Source organism: Rhyacophila brunnea, unplaced genomic scaffold (assembly GCF_057557595.1).
Source record: "Rhyacophila brunnea isolate RB1 unplaced genomic scaffold, BYU_Rbru_1.0 scaffold_12, whole genome shotgun sequence".
Lineage (NCBI taxonomy): Eukaryota > Metazoa > Arthropoda > Insecta > Trichoptera > Rhyacophilidae > Rhyacophila > Rhyacophila brunnea.
Window position 1 is genome coordinate 27,313,973 of NW_028232774.1, and position 22,091 is coordinate 27,336,063.

At 34.7% G+C, this 22,091-nt stretch overlaps 1 protein-coding gene across 3 annotated transcripts in view; it reads right to left on the minus strand.

Moving 5' to 3' along the window:
• LOC147078014 (uncharacterized) overlaps nucleotides 1–22,091 on the minus strand; it is a 173,934-nt gene that overhangs the window by 28,278 nt on the left and 123,565 nt on the right. For all 3 annotated transcript variants that reach the window (XM_085961103.1, XM_085961104.1, XM_085961105.1), the window contains exons 3-8: nucleotides 20,723–20,858; nucleotides 16,837–16,934; nucleotides 9,399–9,482; nucleotides 8,637–8,684; nucleotides 8,115–8,213; nucleotides 7,380–7,446 (exon numbers count right to left, since the gene is read on the minus strand). In XM_085961103.1, the coding sequence (XP_085817229.1) occupies nucleotides 7,380–7,446; nucleotides 8,115–8,213; nucleotides 8,637–8,684; nucleotides 9,399–9,482; nucleotides 16,837–16,934; nucleotides 20,723–20,858 (532 nt within the window). The remainder of the gene's footprint in view (nucleotides 1–7,379; nucleotides 7,447–8,114; nucleotides 8,214–8,636; nucleotides 8,685–9,398; nucleotides 9,483–16,836; nucleotides 16,935–20,722; nucleotides 20,859–22,091) is intronic.

A 22,091-nucleotide genomic window follows, 5' to 3' on the forward strand; every position in this document is an offset into this window, starting at 1 on the left:
CCAACCGCAACCGGAATATAAAAAAATCTCCAGTAAAAATTATTTTAGAAGAAAAATAAAAGGTCTCAACTTAAAATCTTCTAAATGGAATTTCTGGAATGGAAAGTTTTTATTGAAGCTAAAAATAACGTCGATAAACGTTCATGATAATGTCGATTTCTCGAGAATCTCCAGTTTTACAGATAACATATATTCTCGATTTCGATAAATAGCACAATGCCATCAGACAGCTCGAAAATTGAGATTTGCGGGGAGTTAGGAAGGGGTATACACCAGAACAATCCATAAACTTTGTAGGAAAGACTATTTGTGTCACGATACCACGTCCTATAATTAAATCATGTTTAATAATATTAAATAATTGATCTTTCCAATATTATTTTAGCATATTTTATTGAATGATAAATATAATGGACAAGATGATAAAATAAATTCTATGTGTTTTTTAAATCGAAAGCTAGTTCAATACTACCATAGTCTCTAAAGCTAAAATAACTATCGACCTACAAAACAACCTACCTATATAATTTAATATAATTCATACTATCATTTTGTAAAATGGTATTCGACCAAGTAAATGTTACCTCAGTTAATTAATAAACAATGGCATTTGAGACAATATTATAATACCGTGTCAACTATCTTTCGTGCAAGTGTTCAGGTTTAAGTCTCTAACTAACATAACCAAATTTCTACATGTTTGACCAATTTAGACCATGCCGTATGCTATATTTTCGGCCAATCGTAGTATCAACTAGAAATCGTCGCAGTAGCAGTAACTATAAAATACCTATACTCATTCTATATTTTTAACATAATGTAAATTATGACTAACTATGATTTCATTTTCAAATGAAAATCATAACATAGGACGTGGGATTAATTTCGCTATCGAGTTATGTCGGTTGTATGGCTTAATAAAATTGTGCATAATACAATAAAAAACGTGATACATCAACATCAACTTTAAAATCGATTTGTTTAATGAAGGTAGGTTTTTAGGTAAAAGGTTAAAAGGGGTTCTTGGTGACACTGTAAATACATAATAGGTATATAAGTATTTGTATTCATAACACTGGTGTGACATACTTCCCTTCAGCGATTGTTGCCAATTTTTAATGGGGTGGTTTAACGCTGTATATAAGAGGGGAGGAAAAACGCGGATCGATTTCTGTAATAGGTATGCTAAATAAAGCGCATAATATTATATTGATTTTTATTGATAGAATTTGTTACCTATTGGTCTTTACCATAGCATTAATACATATTTTAATATCGATAAGTTAGTGCGCAGATGTTGTAGGTCCAGTTTTTACATAAATTGAGCATAAAACATTACATTTACATAAAAATGTTGTACGTCCAATATGAGTACACACGGTTATACGTTTGAGTTTCGCGCGCCGCTGCCCGCGCGCTCACTCTGGCCAAGCACTAGGAGTACATGTTTCACCCGCAAACTTTATCACTAGTAACACACGTTGGTTTAAGACACAATATGAGGTTACTTATCAAGATACTATTCAGACGCCCAGATGCACTCAATGCCAGTTTGGTTCTGATATCAATCTCAGCTTACACCGCCATGTGTCTTAGGCATAGCTCACACATCCTTAGGCGGGCCCCCTACAAATCGCTTAAGTTAAGGGCAATGTTGTGCTACAATCAGCGATTCCAAACTGGTGTTCCGCGGATCCCTGATGTAAAATTATGCGCATACCAGCCGTTTATTTTTATATCTAATGTTTATTAACAATTCGTTCCAATAAATATTAAAACAGGTTGTTTAATGATACCATTATATTCTACGTATTGGTATTTATACAATTATTGTAGGTGCCAATTATGTTTTAAGAAAATGGTTAACCAATCTTGGTAAGTATCCAAAATGTTACATGCGCCTGATCGATAGGCGCTGCTGTTCAGTTTGCTATCTTTGTTTTGTAAATCTAGAATACACATAGAACAAAACCTAAATAAAATTGAAAATACAGTCAGTATACTATAGTACGAATTTATTAATTGTTCACTATAGATAGGTTTACCATACGTCCCGGTTTCACATATTGGTCCCGGCGTCCAGGCCGGTTTGGAATTTTGTCTTGATTATCAATAATAAATTGTCATTATTGACCGTAGTAGCGTATATTATGTGATGAGACAGCGGGGAAGGACGCGAAAAAAGTACATTCCAGCGAAAAGTGCGGACTGGTACAATAAATAAATAAAATAATTTAAATTTCTGCTGCAGTTGCACATAGGTAGGTACTTAAAACAATCTTTGGTGGTTAAATTTGTTTCTTTGTCATATATCCCGTTCCTGTTCCGGTTTAGAGTTTCATAATTATAATGGTAAGCCTAACTATAGAGTACATCAAAATCATAAAAATGTTCGCGTATTTGACGACGTAAAGTTATAGCACAAATACTATAAGTAAAGTACGATTGGCATCACAGCCGCCATGTTTTTTTTGTTATGCTAAACTGTGACAAATTTGACATAATTTGTGATTAATTGATCACCAGTTACTACGCTAACATAAGGATGTAAATATACCTACATTCAATTAAGCACGGACAACGGGTTATATTATAAAAGATAATGTTTAAAAAATCTCACTAAACATGGCACTGATTGATAATGTATCAAGCAAGTGGACAAGACAAAAATACTTTTTATTAGTAAGATAAAATAAATAGTATTGCCAGCATAAACCATAGCGGTGTTGTAGTGCATCGCCTTTTTATGCATAGTCAAAGATAAGCCGTGGGTAAGAGAGAAAAACAATGTTCTAGTGCGATTTGTTCATTAAATTTTACTTTAAGTTAGTAAACGTTGTTTGGTAGTACTATACCCAGTACTTAATAATGATCAGGGCCGGCCTGTGACTTTTTGGCAGCCCAGACAAAATATGTAATGGCGCTCTCCCTTTCCTTACGCATGGTCATCTATACGTCCGTTACCAAAAGGGCGCTTGATATAGTTTTTACGGATTTTAAAAAACAATATATCATATCATAAAGCTAAAAATGTGATGTGAATTGTTTGGAATTAGGATAAGTATAATTCAGACAATTAAAATGCCTGAGTTGTATTAATAATTCAATATTCATGTAGAATCTACAAAATATTAGTAGACTCCGTTTTTCTCGAAATTTTCTCTTTACCTCCCTCCTGTGTTCGACGCCTTTATCCTTTTTAGTTTTGGGGTTATATTTGTCAACAGAACAGGTAAAATTTGACAGCTTACAACACAACTATGGCAGAGGCGCGCCCGTAACTGCGCCTGCGCTGAACATCCTCACTTTGCACATAAACATCAAATTGTCTGACCATTTATTCTGGCCAGAGGATATTTAATTTGAAATGTAATTTTTAATATTCGATATGAAGAATAAAAAATAATACAGATTTAACATAAATCTTGCGGGACACATCAAAAAGTCATGCGGGACATAATTGGCCGGGACACACTTTGTGAACCCCTGATGTAGATGGGAGTCGTAACATTACTAACAATTTCATAAATGATGCAATGCTTATTAACATTATAGGCTTTATTTATATGTAGATACATTATTTATAAACATTATTTTTATGACGGCGTCGGTGCGCCGATTAAAATAAGAAAGAACTCACTAATCAGTAAGCAGTACAATTTAATTATGAGTCGTTTCATCGGTAATTAACTGTGAAATAATGTAGTGAAAAATGTATTCATGTAGTGTTGTGGTCTGCCCAAAACCAAAACCAGTGAAATGTAGAGTAACATTTTTTTTACAAAAATATAATGTACCTACTTATTCTGAATTTTGGCGACCCTTAAATATCGGCGCATTGGGCGGTCGCCCGATCCGTGAGTCGGCCCTGCGTGTGTTATTAGAACAATGCGAATTCATGCGCGTTAACTTTTAAAATAAACAACTTTATAAGCGATTGTTGGACGTTTATTTAATCATAATAAATCATAAAATTAATATTGATTGCCGGTGTTTCGTTTTCAGCGTAAAAAACATACATAATAATATAATATTATGTAGGTACAAACAAATCGCATATTAAAATATTATTTAAAATTTGTAAGATTGTAATATGTATTGATTTAGATTCTACCAGAGATTGGTCGAGCTAGACTCAGCGCTCGTAATGGAAAAGTTTACGAACCGGAGAGCTCGACATTTCTGATTCTGAATATTGTACCTATGTAGTTATCAAATTGTATGTGTATTTTATAAAAATAAGTGTGTTAGATTTTTTGTTATATGGCCTATCTAGCTCAGACTGTCAATTATGTTTTCCATGAGACGGAGTGACAATTATACAGACTTTACAAACCGGAACGGCGCTCCTGCCATTTCGAGCCATGAGCTAGCTGCTAGAGGTATTATCTTAGAGGAAACAGTGTGAATCTGGATACAAAACATTGTACACATAAGCCACATTACGAGAATTGTAAACGTAGAATACGTAATGTTGGTATTTTTTTATAACTAACAATAATTTGTCATCATTTGGCATAATATGCAAAGCAAACGGCATACTAAAAGTTATCCCCTTTTCACTTAATTTACGTTCCGTACTTGGTATAATCAGGGAACACAAAAATAATGAGAAGTGAGTTGCCTTCTGGTTGAGGTTGTAGCAAAGTTTAATTCTCGAATATAGAGAAATATAGGATAAACTTAAACACGTGTTAAAGAAACCGTTATTTTCAATAGATAAGTCTGTCTCATAATATAGATTAAGTGATTGACAGTCGTTAAATCGTAAACCAAAATGAACTTCGAGCTTTAGTACATAGCGACTGGCTTTCCCACTTCTACCAGCTTTAACGTGTTCTGTGTGTATACTAATAATGCCACGCAAGGTCAGAATTCTGATGATCACCGAGGATAAGTTTAGTATGAGAAGTTTGCGGTTTTAGTGCAAATACATCTTTATGGCTCATTCCCCCTCCCCCCTTGCAAAATTGAATTCTAGGTTTTTTTTTAATTTACTACAAATTAGATAGGTTGTGTGGATGTTTGCGTGCTTGTCCGATGTTTGTTTTCCTGCCAATTTGAAAAGCAATATGTTATTGCGGCGGCAATAGTGTGGGACCAAGCCGAACAAAGGCGAAAGATCAGAGGTGTACAATTAGCTATTGTCCGCATCAATTTAATCTTTTATTTAGTTTACCAGATATACCAATATATCAGTTAGTTATCGATTTAAAAGTGGGTGAGTACCAAAGACTTTGAACTTTAGATAGATGGAGTCTTATACTATGCATTTAGTATGAGGAATTTTGAAGCCTACTGTGTGCATTTCTCGGTGTTTTACGTGATTATTCATCTTATAAATAATGGTCAATGTATTACTTTTGGCTATCTAAGTATCATCAACGAGGGAGTAAGTATCTTTCGAAAGGTACGTTTTATATTCAAATGTGTGCTTTGATACGGCAATATGTGAGATTGGTGAAACGTCGAATTTTAGCCGAATTTAATTATACACCACCCAATCAAATTCATTTAAGTATTCTTGGCAATATCAATTGGGCAAATCTGAAAATATAGTATAATGCAATCAAACCTGCAATGTGACATAATTCGTAGCCACATAACAGATAATAAATAGTATTCCGATAGGATATATAATACCAATAGGCAATAATAGTGTGTGTAATACAAAAATACATACTAAATGATCGTCAATGCATAAACCTAGAGCAGTTGTCAGTATTCGACGTATACCGTATTCTTGACATGTGTTTAAATTTATCCCGTATTCTTCCTTACTCGAGATCGATTGCCTGCTTCTCTTTACCCGTTAAGTATTTCAGTTCCCAATATGAGTTCCCTGTTTGTAGCTAACTTAACAAGTAGACCAGCGATACTTTTTTGCTTCAATTTTAAGATATTCAAGATATCTCCAATATATTTGGAAAGTACTCATTTTATTATCTGGTCAAGATTTTTAATTTTTGTATTTTGGATACCTACTGAAAATCGTGAAATATCTGTGTTTACTCTAGTGATTTATAACAAAAATACAAAATAATAATAATTGTTTAATTTCAAAAACATCGAAAACCAATGACGTTGAAGAAAAAAAAGACTAAATACGAAAATGAAACTGAAAATGAGAACTAGAAAAACGTCCAATGAATACATTAGCTGCAAGTTGACTTCAACACTGAACTTTCGATTTATTGAAACAGTCGATTTCATTAATTATTAATTGTAATTCGTGTTTCAATTAAATTTAATTAAAGTTATCTTTAATCTGAAACGAATAAATCCACCACTAACACCTAATCAAAATATTGACATTATAATATTACACATTAGTGTAGATATTTATAACAATTGACTATAATTATTCTGATATGTGCAAGGATATATTACATTGAACCTACATAATAATATATGGGAAACTAAAACGGTACTATTATTATTATTTAGACTATGTTTAGAGTTTCAATGCGCTAACGTATATTTTTTAAATGGCTACCAATTTAGTTGTCAAAAACCGATAATAGTCTATCGCGTTATTATATTTTATCCACGTACTAATTTTGTAAAGATAAAAATGATTGACCGAGAAATAATCACAGTACAACACAAAGAACTGGTTGACTTTGAAAAAATGAAACTGTTGAGAGCACCTGGCGAAGATCGATAGAATGGACCAGTCGGCATTGGTGGGCGTCTTCTGTGACGTCACAGACCACCCGCGCCCCTTCGCGCGAGCGTTACGTCACCGCGACGATCCGCTAGCGCGCGGAAAGCGGGTGGCGTAGGTCGAACGTTTCCGTCGTCGGTTTTTTTTTTCAAATTTCCAACGCGACGCCGCCTGACGTCACCGTGGAAATGTCATCGCGCGAATGAATCATTCGATCTCGTTTTGAAAAAAGAATCATTCCAGGTTTTCATAAGAAGGAACGTCGATAACGGAATAAAATAGGTATTAAAACGTTTGTGTTTATATTTTACTCCGTGTGTAAATAACATATTTAATGAGGCGAACTGGAAATTAGCGGGAAATAGTAAATATACTACTGAACGATCGCATTTCATTAGTTAGTTGTTTGCGGCGTCGTTTTATGAAATTTCGACGCCGGGTGACGTCACCGTGAAAATGTCATCAACCGAATGAATCATCTCGTTTTGATCCAAATTTATTAGGTAGTCCGATTCCAATTTTCAAAAAAATAACGTTAGAAATGAATCAGAAAAATAATTAGAATTTATACGTTATTTTTTTGTTAATTGTTGTTATATAATTTCATAGGTCGATACAATAAATAGCCAGATGTAGCCATATCAAACTTGCAACCTGTGTTACTTTGTAGAATGTATAAAAAGAAAATGTGTATTAATTAAATTTTACTTACATTGTTTAGGTTGAGGAACTGGCTTAGGTTCAGGCATGATACTAGTCTTGGAGAGGCTTTCATTGGTCTAAAAATAAAAAAGGAGAAATCTTAAAATATAATTATACACACATAGATCCATCTATATAGTGTCCCTACAGAAAAATTGATTGTAACACGCGATCGGCACGAATTGATCGAATCCCGCGTAATAATTCTCATCCGACATAATGTTGTCGTTGATGTCCGGTGATGACAGGCGTCAGCATCATCCGACCGCCTGACCAAATCAGATAATCTGTAGCGTTTACATAATATATGGAGTAAGAAACTAACAACAACTAGATATTATGTAACATACGCTTTATATTATTGATTAATTTATTAAAACGCAAATTTTTTTTTCGTCCGCCTTGAAAATGTCCCTCTGGGCGGGCGACACCGGTCCAGATTTATTTATTAAAAGTGGAATAAGTACTAGTTTTTCGTTTGCGTTTTATTAAATTAATCAATAATACAATGCAGTTCCACCATGAATTGAAAGTTAGCACAATAAAAGAAAGAAATACGCTTTTTTATGTATTTACACATAGCGTAAACAATTTACCGCATTGCATTCAATTTCCACAAGTAATAGTTACTTCAGCAATCAGAATTAGCAATTTCACATAGTGACTTTACATTTAGTACATTTAATACACTACATCTAGTGAATTTACAAATAAACTATTCATAAAGTCACAGTATGTTACTGACCTTCTGGAAGTTGATATTGAAATTAAATTTGGACTCCATCTCCTTGCGAGGGGTTGCAGCAATCGCCGTCAGCGGCTGGACAGCCGTTGACGCCATCTCCTGCGAATACAATAATAACAAAATGTCACGACTCGTCATCCAATCTAAACATTTCACCTAAGTACATATTATTATATAATAGATATACACATACGCAGTATTATTAACTTATAAAATTAATAGCTGTAACTCAGAGTTTCATCAAAATCAAGTTATAAATGAGAAGTCTTTTATATAGTTTCATAATAGTGCTTACTAAAAATATCAAAATATTAGGCACGTTTCCATTATTATTTTTTTAAAACTTTTCGTTAACTGAATGAAATAAAAAAGTAACTTATTGAGTCGAACAAGCTTCAGTAATAAATATTAACGACAGTTAAGCATAAAGTATAGAAACGAGTAGAGTTTGTTTTGAAGAAGCCAAGATCCACCCCTGGCTGTATAGCCGGGATGATAGAAATTATTAATTATTATAAATACCTTCAAAATATTTTCGATAGGAGGTACACCATTCGGGTCGCCCACACTCTGTGAATAAAATAGCAAAATTATTAATTATTTACGTAATTAATACCAAAACAATGTGTCAATAAAAATTATGAATCAGATTTAATCAAGAAAAAAATGAGGTCGTTCACCAATCTCATTTGTTGACAATGAATCAATGATTGTGAACGGGGCCGGATTCACACTTGAAGGAGCCCTGGTCAAATATTTATTGCCCCCCTCCCTCCAAACACCGAACCGATCAAAACGAAATAATAAAATATATTTCCATGATCTTTTCATGGAGTTTTTCAATTAGTTTGTTAGGCTCTTACACGTCGGGGGTGCTGAACTATACTATAGCCACTTTGGCCATATTGTAAATGCGGCCCTGATATGAGCTATTTTTTGATAACAGTTCATAAAGACTTCCCGCACATTATGACAGCTGTAAAATCCGTCGCGTGGAAGGAAGTCAAATAATACAGGGACGGATTGGATGTGGGGAATTACCACGGAACCGAGAGGTAACCAGCACGCACATCATTCGGGCAGAGGGCAGATGTACTAGGAACAAGCAGTACAAGCTGCGATGTGAACTGCGCTCGGCTCCGCACCAAATCCCCATGTCCGTTCCGTTCCTGTACTCCCTTACTTCATGCCACAAGAAGCAACGTTTTGTGGTGTTACATTTTTCTGTGAATACGGCGAAAGCAATCGGTACAAGTATCAAACAGGGGTGTTAATAATACTGACCGGTGGTGTTTTTCCGTTGTATAATCGAGGGGGCGCCGGCCTGTTGTGGAGGGTAGAAGAAGAAAGGTGGTGTCCATCCGATAGCTGGCAAAACAGAAATAAAGACAACTTACTATTATGAATTCAATAAAAAATTAATCTATAGGTACCTACTATGAATAATATAAAGGTAACGATTGCTAGAGTGACGTATGCTTATTGCTATGCTTGAAGAGCAACGTGTCCAGCCCATTGCCACTTCGTAAGTTTTTCCACATGGTACGTATACTTTTGTCGGCTTCCTTATCAATTGAGTTATTGCGTGGTCTTTCCACATCATGCCCGACATGCACATCCTTATACATACTTTGTTAACATTTAGATCTTACCTACATCAAGGGTACATGTTTCTCGTGCATATAAACTGATTGAAACACTTTATGCTTTAAGCACAATGTGAGGTTACTTTTGAAGAAAATAATATTTCGGTAGATGACGATCAAAATCTATGTAAACTCACCACATACAAGTGGAATATGTCAAAAATTGCCATCTAAATGGCAAGTAAATTGAGAGAACAAATAAGCGAAGTTCCCGATTTCATCAATATCAGAGACACGCAGTTCAACAAAGTCAAAAATCATTTAGGTACAGCTCGTATAAGTCATCTCGTATACAACTCCAATTGACTTGGATTTATATTTTTCCATTTGAATCGTTTTTCATGACACATGTTTCGCCTCTCTGTATCTTCATGCACTATAAACGCTCACAAATGATAACTATACAAATGACACAGAATAATAAAGGTAAATGCCGTTTATATATCAATTCAATACATTAAAATATTGTGAAATTAGCTAACTAAATTATTAAAAAATACCCAGGCATTGGGAAATCCAAAGTGTTGATGTATTAATTATTGTACATTAGCACATTTAAGAAAACATATTATAAACCAATTAAAGGTAAAGTATTGGAGACTTTATAGAACATTAGGTAGGTAATGAGTAGTTTAAGTGACAATATAATATCAAAGTCAATACAGCGTGTGTCGTGTAACTCGTGTAGATGCCGAAAGGCGAAACTCTAGCCGAAAAAAAATATTCAAATGGTAAGTACAAAACTTAAATCGATTACCGAGATTAATCGAGTCGTTAGTATTATTAATCTTATCATAGAAGACATACCTAAGTCATATAAAACGTATATTGTTAATGAAAGTCATAAAAGAATCACCTGACAAAGTAAAACAAACCCAATGACTGAAAGAGGTTCCAGATAGATTTTAGGGGTAGGTAGTAAGAAATACTGTCCAATATAAATAACCCTTGATGGATTTTCCGTAATATTCAGCGTAGTATGTGTACATACTAGACATTACTTACGCCCAACTAGGCGGAGAAAATCATTCTCGTGTTGTGTAGTTTCCTTTGTCTACTTATTCCTGTCGACCTCAAGAAGATTTACGACTGCCCCACACTGTACACAGTGATACATAACAATGCGGCCCTGGATACGTATGTCTATACCTGATATAAATTGGTTAATTAATAACGTAAACTGAATTTCACACAGTCCTGCGTTATTTATTTGTTTGTATTATTTATTTTCATACTCACAGATCTAACTTTGGCAGTAAAAGGATTCGATGGACTTTTCACAAAATGCTGATGACCGATCGTAGACGGAACACTAAACTTATACCCGCAGAACTGAATATCGCGACATTTTGTGTGCAGAATATATAATATGGTGGAGGTAGGCTGTTAAGATCCGACATAAATAGTAGGTACCTACACATTAAACTTTGTCAGTCATACATATTTGTTTTCACTAAACTAAGATCACAATATGCATAGTATTGGTTAGTTTTTAAAATTAATTAAACACTGCGTAAACCAAGCCATTATTAAATAATAGTCAACAAATAGTTATTTGTCTATCTATAAAATATCTAAAATTATACCATTAAATCATATATTTTTTTAGATATTTTATGATAGAAGAATATTTTTTATTTCGTATGGTTTGGTTTAGGCAGGACTTAATGAATTTTAAATAAACTAACCAGCACCATCTGTATTAAGTATTCTTAATTCTACGAAAACAAATAAGTACCTATGACTGAAAAAGTGTGCACTATTTTTATCGGATCGCCCATAGCACGCCTAAACTGTCATAGTTGGTATAGGCAGGTTTAATTGATTTTTAAAAACTAACCAGCACTATCTGCAAATTGTTGTCTTAGTTTAATGAAAACAAATACATATGCCTGACAAAGTTTAGTGTACACAATTTATATCGGATCTTAACAGCCTACCTCCACCCATCGCCACTGATATATAGTGGGTTGACCTTAGCCCCCTTACTTATATATTACGAGTAGCACAACGTGGCATGGAAAGGTGAATATTGGGCATAATGCAGAGAGACCACAAAATAAACCAATTGATAAAGAAGCATATAAGAGTACGCGATGTGATCGAGGTCACCAAGATGATATTATGGCAATGGGCTGGATGAATACAGTCGTACAGTCGTACAAAAGAGGCAAAACGACCACAGGTGACAGGGCCAAACAAAAACCCGCTTAATTGACGAATTCATTGATTTCGACGGAAATAGTTACATGGTAACGAAGAACGTGGGACCTATAATACTGTAAGGACTTAAGGGAGATTCAGTAGTGGATCCATGGTGATGATGATAATAACATAACCTACCTACTCTAAATTCTTTGTCTGCGTATAGAGGTATACACTTACCAATTTAATAATATGATAAGCGATTTTGTCTAAGTAGCATACTCTACTTGGAAGTAGATATTTAAAATGCGATTTTTGATGATGGATCTCTGGACAGGATGAATAAAATTAAACACTACCGTGTGACAGGCGTAATACTTAACACATACGCAATTACGAAAATAGGTTGTCAAACGGCTGCAAAAAAGGTGCTTCATCGCCGAACTCTATTATAACGGGTCGCATCAAGAAATTCAATCCAGTCCGCAAGGGGTAAAAAGAAAACGCCATGGTGGGAGATGGCTACCATTAAAAGGTTTTTTTGAAAATATATTATTATTATTATCTTCGTGGCGAAGGTGGCGGGCGGGCCACTTCGACAGGCCGTGGCCCACTTCCGACGGATGGGTGTCCTGTGGAATCGGGTCAAACGTTTTTCTCCTCTCGACTTTTCGTAAATGACGCCCCATAAAATAAGTAAACCGTGCTCATAAATTATAAATCTTTCCCCTCGTGTAGTACGCCGTAAAATGTGAGACGGTAAAAAAGCATGAAAATTATCCTGCGAGATCAACGAGGATAGAAGGTTGTATTCAATTTTCTTTTGGAAGTGCTAATGAAATCGACCAAAGTAAAAAAGATTTTACGTTAACGTTAATAGTCTCGGAACCACAACCGGACTCGCTCATTAAATGAGATGCTTAGGATTGAACTAATACCTACTGTCCGACAACAAAATCTCGTCGATAACTAATAGAATAATAAATAGTCGCTGTAGTCGCATATAGAAGACTCCTTAATGACATTCCTGTCATGGCGGCAACGCGTGTTTAAATAATGGTTCTGCTTCTTTTTAGGTGCGACTCCTTTTCTTCTTCGCAATAAACTAAAAGTTTACTAATAATAATTCTGAGACTACTCCTGATCGTTTTAGACACATTTTTATTATAAATTAACATCAAATGACGTATATTGAAAGATCCGTACACCACGGAAGCGTAAAATGGAATGACAAATCTGTGAGCGTTCCTAATTTGAAAACGGAAGTGCGATTAACTGCATGTTGACTGCTTGTTAGTTCACAGTTTTAACACGTGGACAATAAATTCTCGTTCGACAATACCTACACGTATATTATACCAGTGACCCATTTGAGTAAATCGACTTCAAAGTATTCTATTGCGATTATATATTTATTATTAAGCTACGAAGTCTCAACTGAGGCTTAGCTGTACATTTATACAAGATTAATTATTATATCATATTAAAAAACATTATTAAGTAGGTATTCATAATGGGTAGTTTCATCATGTTACATACTTGCAGGTTACATTCTCTCAGAAACGTTTGGATAGACAAAAACGCTTTGATGTTTGTTTGAGCTATAAACATCTTAAGATTGAGTGGTAATTGATAATATTGACTTCTTAAATTTTCAAGAAGCTTTCCGCTTTGACCATCATAGAGCGGACATTGCCAAACAACGTGATTTCGATCATCATTGTCGTCTCAGCATTGACATTTGGGATCATTTGTTATACCTATGCGAGCTAGGGATGCTGTAAGATTATAGTGATCATATGCGATTCTATAACTATTTTCAACATTTTGTATTTGAGATAGGTACGAGGGTGGGTCAATAAGTCCTTAGAAAAGCCGACAGGTGGCGCGAATTGTACTGTAAGCGGTTTGTTTTCATGCAGCGGCACTACCGATTCAGTATGCTGCGAAGTTTCAATTAGATCGGTCGGGTTGTTGTGTGTTTCTCGTACATTTAAAAAAAAAATTTGCTTGTGGAAAATGGAAAAATGGAAAATGGAGAAAATTGAGTTTAGAGCTGTTATTAAACATTTTAATATAAAAGGGTTAACAGCAAAGGAAATAAAAAATGAGTTGGATTTAGTTCACGGCATATCTGCTCCTTCACTTGCAACTATTTATAACTGGTTAAATGAATTTAAACGTGGTCGTACATCAACAAAGGATGAACCACGCTCAGGACGTCCTGTAGAGGTGACTACACCAGAAATGATCAATAAAATCCACGATATGGTGTTAAGTGACCGAAGATTAAAGTTGAGTGAGATAATTGAGGTTACAGGGATCTCAAAAGGTAGCGTCATTTCTATTTTACATGACAAATTGGGCATGAAAAATATTTCTGCAAGATGGGTGCCGCGTTTGCTCACAGTCGACATTAAACGCAGTAGGGTGGTGGCCTCTAAAGCCCTGTTGTCGCTCATGCAACGCAATCCGGATGAATTTTTTCGTCGCTTTGTGACTGTATATGAAACATGGATACACCACTATACTCCCGAGACGAAAGAACAGTCAAAGCAGTGGATTGCGAAGGCAAACCATGTCCAAAGAAGGCGAAAACCGTAAAATCAGCTGGTAAGGTTATGGCTACTGTATTTTGGGATGCACGTGAAATTATTTTCGTTGACTATTTGGAAAAAGGAAAAACAATAACAGGGGATTATTATGCATCTTTATTGGACCAGCTAAAAAACAAAATTGAAGAAAAACGGCCTCATTTAAACAGGAAAAAAATCCTCTTTCATCAGGACAATGCCCGTGTTCACACATGTTTACGATCAATGGCTAAAATTGAAGAATTGAAGTTCGAATTGGTCGACCACCCACCGTATTCACCAGATTTAGCCCCCAGTGACTTTTTCCTTTTCCCAAACTTAAAAAAATGGCTAAGTGGACAACGTTTTTTTTTTCAAATGAAGAAGTCATCGATCGGACAAATGCTTATTTTGAGGACCTTCCGAAAACTTATTTTTCTGACAGTTTAAAAAAAATTGAGAAACGTCTAACCAAGTGTATTGAGCTCCAAGGAGATTATGTTGAGAAATAAAAAAAAAATACAAAAATAAAAAGTGTTTTAATGCTTTTTTCTAAGGAATTATTGACCTCTAAAGCCCTGTTGTCGCTCATGCAACGCAATCCGGATGAATTTTTTCGTCGCTTTGTGACTGTATATGAAACATGGATACACCACTATACTCCCGAGACGAAAGAACAGTCAAAGCAGTGGATTGCGAAGGCAAACCATGTCCAAAGAAGGCGAAAACCGTAAAATCAGCTGGTAAGGTTATGGCTACTGTATTTTGGGATGCACGTGAAATTATTTTCGTTGACTATTTGGGAAAAGGAAAAAGTCACTGGGGGCTAAATCTGGCGAATACGGTGGGTGGTCGACCAATTCGAACTTCAATTCTCCAATTTTAGCCATTGATCGTAAACATGTGTGAACACGGACATTGTCCTGATGAAAGAGAATTTTTTTCCTGTTTAAATGAGGCCGTTTTTCTTCAATTTTGTTTTTTAGCTGGTCCAATAAAGATGCATAATAATCCCCTGTTATTGTTTTTCCTTTTACCAAATAGTCAACGAAAATAATTTCACGTGCATCCCAAAATACAGTAGCCATAACCTTACCAGCTGATTTTACGGTTTTCGCCTTCTTTGGACATGGTTTGCCTTCGCAATCCACTGCTTTGACTGTTCTTTCGTCTCGGGAGTATAGTGGTGTATCCATGTTTCATATACAGTCACAAAGCGACGAAAAAATTCATCCGGATTGCGTTGCATGAGCGACAACAGGGCTTTAGAGGCCACCACCCTACTGCGTTTAATGTCGACTGTGAGCAAACGCGGCACCCATCTTGCAGAAATATTTTTCATGCCCAATTTGTCATGTAAAATAGAAATGACGCTACCTTTTGAGATCCCTGTAACCTCAATTATCTCACTCAACTTTAATCTTCGGTCACTTAACACCATATCGTGGATTTTATTGATCATTTCTGGTGTAGTCACCTCTACAGGACGTCCTGAGCGTGGTTCATCCTTTGTTGATGTACGACCACGTTTAAATTCATTTAACCAGTTATAAATAGTTGCAAGTGAAGGAGCAGATATGCCGTGAACTAAATCCAACTCATTTTTTATTTCCTTTGCTGTTAACCCTTTTATATTAAAATGTTTAATAACAACTCTAAACTCAATTTTCTCCATTTTCCATTTTTCCATTTTCCACAAGCAATTTTTTTTTTTAAATGTACGAGAAACACACAACAACCCGACCAATCTGATTGAAACTTCGCAGCATACTGAATCGGTAGTGCCGCTGCATGAAAACAAACCGCTTGCAGTACTAGTCGCGCCACCTGTCGGCTTTTCTAAGGACTTATTGACCCACCCTCGTATATCGTATAAGACTGTATTACTGAATCCATGTCACCATAAAACTTTGGATAACAAAGCCTGAAATGCGCACGGGTCATCTGCGCATTTCTAATTTTTAAAACATTATTTTGAAGTCGACGGTAGGTTAACAAAACAAATAAAAATATCGTTTCTGTTATTACGCACTGAAAAAATAGTACTTATTACTTAAATTATATGTGAATATTATAGATTGTGGTGGTTCCTTAAATAATAACATTTTGCAAATCGTAAATAAGATTATTGGGAGGTTTTAGAAGATTATTAATTGTGGAAACAATACTTTTACATTGGTAGGATATTTTCTTGACAGTGGTAAAAAAATTAACAGGATTAGGTACCAACTTTCTAGTGGGACTTTGAGCAATCTTTTTAAAGTTCCTATTAATAATTAATAAGATATTACATTTTTTTGCATTTTCTTCGATGGGCTTTCCACTAAGTTATTAATAATAATTGAAGTTTATAAATACCTTAGCGTAGTGGTGGTGAATCCGGTGTGGCGGCCTGCCATTCTGAGACGACGTGTGATGAGGCTTCTTGAACTCGACGCCGCGTATGTGACCACTTCCTGGATATGAAAAAAACAAGAATTTACTTAATAACGTTTCTAATAACAATGTCATCATTAATCTTTTATAAAACGATTAATTTATTAGGAACGAGAAACAAACTGACTGATTCGTGTGTTTCGGGATTGCAAAGTGGAAATTACCGATCTCTATTGTCGTCATTCACTGTCAGCAGTGTTGTCAGAAATGTCAAGCATGGATATGACAGAATACGACAAGCTGAACATGATGCTTGACGGCGAGGTCTGTGTTGTTATCGAAGTATTGTAAGAGTGTTTGTTGCCAGGATTGGAAGATATTATTCCCGATATCATTGATGAAAACAGAAACATATAAAAGACCTACGGCAATTTTTTCCATAGAGTTGGGATATTTTTAGTTATTTATGGGAACATTAAAATGTCAAATGATTTGGCCTGTCATCAATTATTATAATCTTCAAATTTTTTTTGCATTATTAACATGCCTAAATGACGTATAGCACACACAAATAAGACACGTCAAATACGCGCGTTAACATGATCTTACTCCCTACTTCAGTTTTAGTTTGTCAATTTATGGCTACGGCCGTATGTTGGAGCTTAACCACTGGGGAATGCCAAAAGAAATGGCGTATTTAAAAAAAACACTACATTATTCTTAAGTCAATAATTATTATAAAGCAATCATTATTCGTAGGATGTTTATCACACTTGAATGGTCAAAGACATAGCTTATAATTAGTATCTTTAGAATAATCTTCAAATGTGTTAATCTTGCCAATTTTTTGAATAATGCCTAATTCTTGTCAAATTTTGGATTACAGAGATTATCAATATAATTTTTTATCGTAAATATTTCACTATATTAATGTCGACATAAATTATACTAATGGTTTTATAAATGCGTTTAAAAATTAATAAATGTAAAAAATCTTAGCAGCACTGCACATGCATGTACTGAAATATGACTATATTCTAAAAGATTAGAGCGAGAGGTTTAAAAGAATACTATTTTATGTAATAAAAATACTTTATGCAGTCATCAAATCTTTAAAATAAATATAAAGGATAATAAGGCTTCAAAATTATATACATAGATTATCTACAACGTTTAAGGAATGTCCAGGATCATGCTTTGAAAATGCAATAAAAGTTCCATTTTGACCTACGCTGAGCATGTCCCCCCTTAAACATATTATGTTTAATGACTATAGACCTTGTAAGAATAGGTAATGAAAAAAAAGACAAATAAGAACTGAAAATTGAGATAATTCAGTCGTACCTTAGTATTGATTTAAGAGACTATAGGTGTTGTCTATCTCTTTTTACGAAAAACTTTTTTATCATAGCATACTGATTGGTAGTGATAGCTATGATAACTGCGAAGTGTGAGAGGGGGGTGAGGCTGCGTGTGCGATTATTTACTAAGGAAGTGAAGGAGGTATGGAGATAACTTGGAATCCCCGCTTGCTTTTGGCGTTTGATTTCGTTAAAAATATGAAAATGCGAGACAGTATGAAATTAAATCCGAGACATAACCCGAGAGAGTGAAATAAGGTGACAGCATGTAGGTACATACGGGACACGTGGCAAATCGACCACATTTATTTATTTTTATAAAGCGGAGTTTATCACTAGAGTTAGATAATATGGTCATAAAGTTGCATTTGTGTGTGCATTCAGTTGGAAAATTCGACTGTCTTCATTAATAAAGGTCATATGAAAGCATGGTATTTTTTTAATTCGTATTAATTGGATTAGGGCTTATGATCGAGAATTTTCGAGAAACGGAAAGAACAATTGATTTTTACAATGTTTTTTTTAGCTCGTATTTTTATTTGTCCGGTACAAATCTTGCAATCGATTTTTTACTTACTTCCCGACTAGCTAGACATTTGAAACTTTTAGAACATATCAGAACACGATGCCAATGCACTTTTAGCCAGCTTTAAGTAGAATTGAATTCATTTTCAGTTAATTCTGTTTTGTATGAAAAGTTATTTCGACACCATTATTGGTTGCTAGGGGTCTGGGGTCCTAGCAACTAAATTATTAATATATACGTGCGTTACTATGGAAATCAATATGACAAGTACAAATTTTTTTGATCGTTTAAGCTAGTCAAGTCTATATGGTTCAACAGAAAATTTTAAAACGTTGTATATAAAAAGTTCTTTTTATCTTGTAGGTAATTATTATTTCCCAAGAAGCTATTTTCTAGAAAATTTCACTAGGAAAGTATTCAATCCGGAAAGTCCGCATATTATAATGATTGAATATTATGGAGGAAAACATTTTGGAAAGAAATCTAAAATAACACTTTCGACTCGACTTCCCACGGAAAATATTTTTTGGAGGAGAAAGCCGACTGAACTGAATAAATAGCGTAATAGTTTTCTCGAAAAATACTACCATCAAACACTATTTAATTCGAGAATTCTTAACATATCGTTGACGATATTATTAAAGCTGAATAGATTACTTCCAACTGTAAACCGCCCTAATGTTTTCGGACAACTTCTACTCTAACAACTGTGTCCAATTTCGAAGTTACAGGACACCGGCAAATTCCACTGGACTGGACACATTACGTAGAAAATTATATGTAACCGACATATAGATATATATTTGGAAAAATATTGTTATATATTTAGAGTGATACATCTATTAAGAAGACGCTTCAATAAAATATGGGAAAACGGTGACATGTAGCAAAGTTTTCAGCTTTCTCCATGTTACGTATTTTATGGTATTGATACGAAAGAAAACGTAAAAACGTAAAATTTTTGGTCCCTTGAAATATGGCAATACAGACGGATATTATGATTCGATGTATGGCAAAAGATAAATTAAGATATAGGTCTGGCCAAAAAGATTTTTGACTATAAATATAAGTCTTATACATTGCTTTTGTTATGATGTTTGACATTATTTTGCAAGCGCATAACAACTGGTTAAATTGGTAAACTCCACAAATTTTATGTGTTTGTTACTGGCTGCTTATCTACTCATCCCCGTTTTTTATACGCTCTGCAAATTGGCAAATAAATGCCATACCAATAGTGTAAAGTTCTCTGCAAATGCACCTGCAATCGGATTCGCTTGTACCTAACTTAATTATTGGACCAGTGGTCCTTTTTTGCTTCAATTTCTCAAACTCTATAGAAGAAGGTTTTTTCAACATCTTTTCCAAAATATTATTACTCCAGAGAATTCTTAGTACTTCTAAGTTATTCAGAGTAGTTTGAGCATTTAGTCAGAACAGATAAACACAATATGAAGACGTCGACAGAAGTCGACGCAGAAGAGGGTTGGTCGATGGTCCGACCAGGTAAAGGACGCTACGGAAATCTCGACACATTCAGCAATTGAGAAATAGTTAGAGATCGCTTGAGTCATATAAATTGGGAACATTTTGAATAGTGGATAACATTTGTATAAGAACATTCAAAATGTTTTGATACAGATGTTCGTGTTATTTATTTTATATTCCGCCCAAGGGTGGAAAAAATTTGTAAAAATACTGACAAACAAGCAAGTGTGACCATGTTTGCTGGAAAATTCTTTAGTGTTAACAGAAGTAGCGACATCTCGTGGAACGTTGTTTTAATTAAATCGCGCAAATTAATTCGACGTACACTGTGCAAACTGCATTTAATTTGAACAGGGCTTGCAGGACGTGCATTGATTTTCAAAACTTTCAAACAGTGGTCTGTGCATGAAGATTGGTGTTGGAACAGAGGTTTAAGGAATATTTGTATAATTTGTTCACACATTATGTATCTTGTATATAAGTGTATATTTACCAGGCGCAGGACTAGCAGGCTCTCCGTAGACTCCGATGGAAGACTTGGGATCGTCGAGGAACTGCTTCATGTAGGCATAGTCACCCAGCTTCTTCTGGATCTGCTGAGTGACGGGGTCCGACGCCGCCGGACTCACCTGAAAAATATATAATGTTTTAATAAGATTCTAAACACCAGCGGTAAATATTCGTAACAAAAACGAGTAAATAACGTTTAGTTATTGTAAAATATAACGATATTTTGCTCAGTGACATTAATACAAATAGTGCGAATTGATTCGTTATTTTATCTGTCAGTAATGATATAACTAGTAAGAACTGCTTACTAGCAACATCATTAAGTAGTATGTAATTATTGATCTACAATGAATAGTGACTGATATGTGTATTAAAATAACGCGAATTATGACGAAATAAGAAATAGTATTCAGAAGTTTTAGTTTATATACAAAATACTCTAGTAGGTACTTATTTAAAATAAACTGAATAATAACTCATATTATATGTAAGTAAGGGCAATCCGTTTATTAATATGATATTCTAGAATTTAGATAACAAAATAGCTACTGGAAAAAATGCAAAATGTAATATTACTATACAATTATTGTAAAATTGAATTCCAATTCTACAAGTCAATGCTATGGCAATATATAATATATTCTGTTTATTATGAAATTGTTGGCTTAAACCAAATATACCAGAACAACTTGTCGCGCTTTACTTGGCGTTACTATTTACTGTTACTTAGTCACATAAGTTACAAATTAATCACCCCCTAAGTAAGTATTGTTATCCAATCACTTTGTTACAATCGTTTACTTTCTACTATGTACTGCCAACGCCGTATATATTTAATTTAGTTAGATGCATTATTTTATTAGGCATAGCAAAAGGCTGACAGTGATTTTTATCGTTGAAATAACCGATGAATAAATAAACACATTTAAATTTCGCTAAGATCTCCTAAAAAAGACATCTCTCCCTCCTGACCCGCTTCATTCATACCATGTAGATTTAATACACCAATGTATTGATGGCTTGATGTTATTGACGTACATACACATACTATCAATTCATACTCAACGCGAAGTGATTTTTTTTCTTTACTCATATTGGCGATAACGTGAATAAAGGCATAGCTACCACCTGTACCCACAATGTTCCTAGATCCTCAATCCTGTCCAGTCACGTACCTATATTATTGAACCCATGGCCCACACAAGGGGGGGCTGACATGGCTCTAGCCTGGGGGCCCAGTCTCATGGAGGGCCCGGCGTGGCGAGTCGACCAGATAAGTAAGATGAACACACATCACAAATAATTTGCTCTAACAGCAAAAAAGTCGCCTATTGTCCTTCTATAATGTTAAT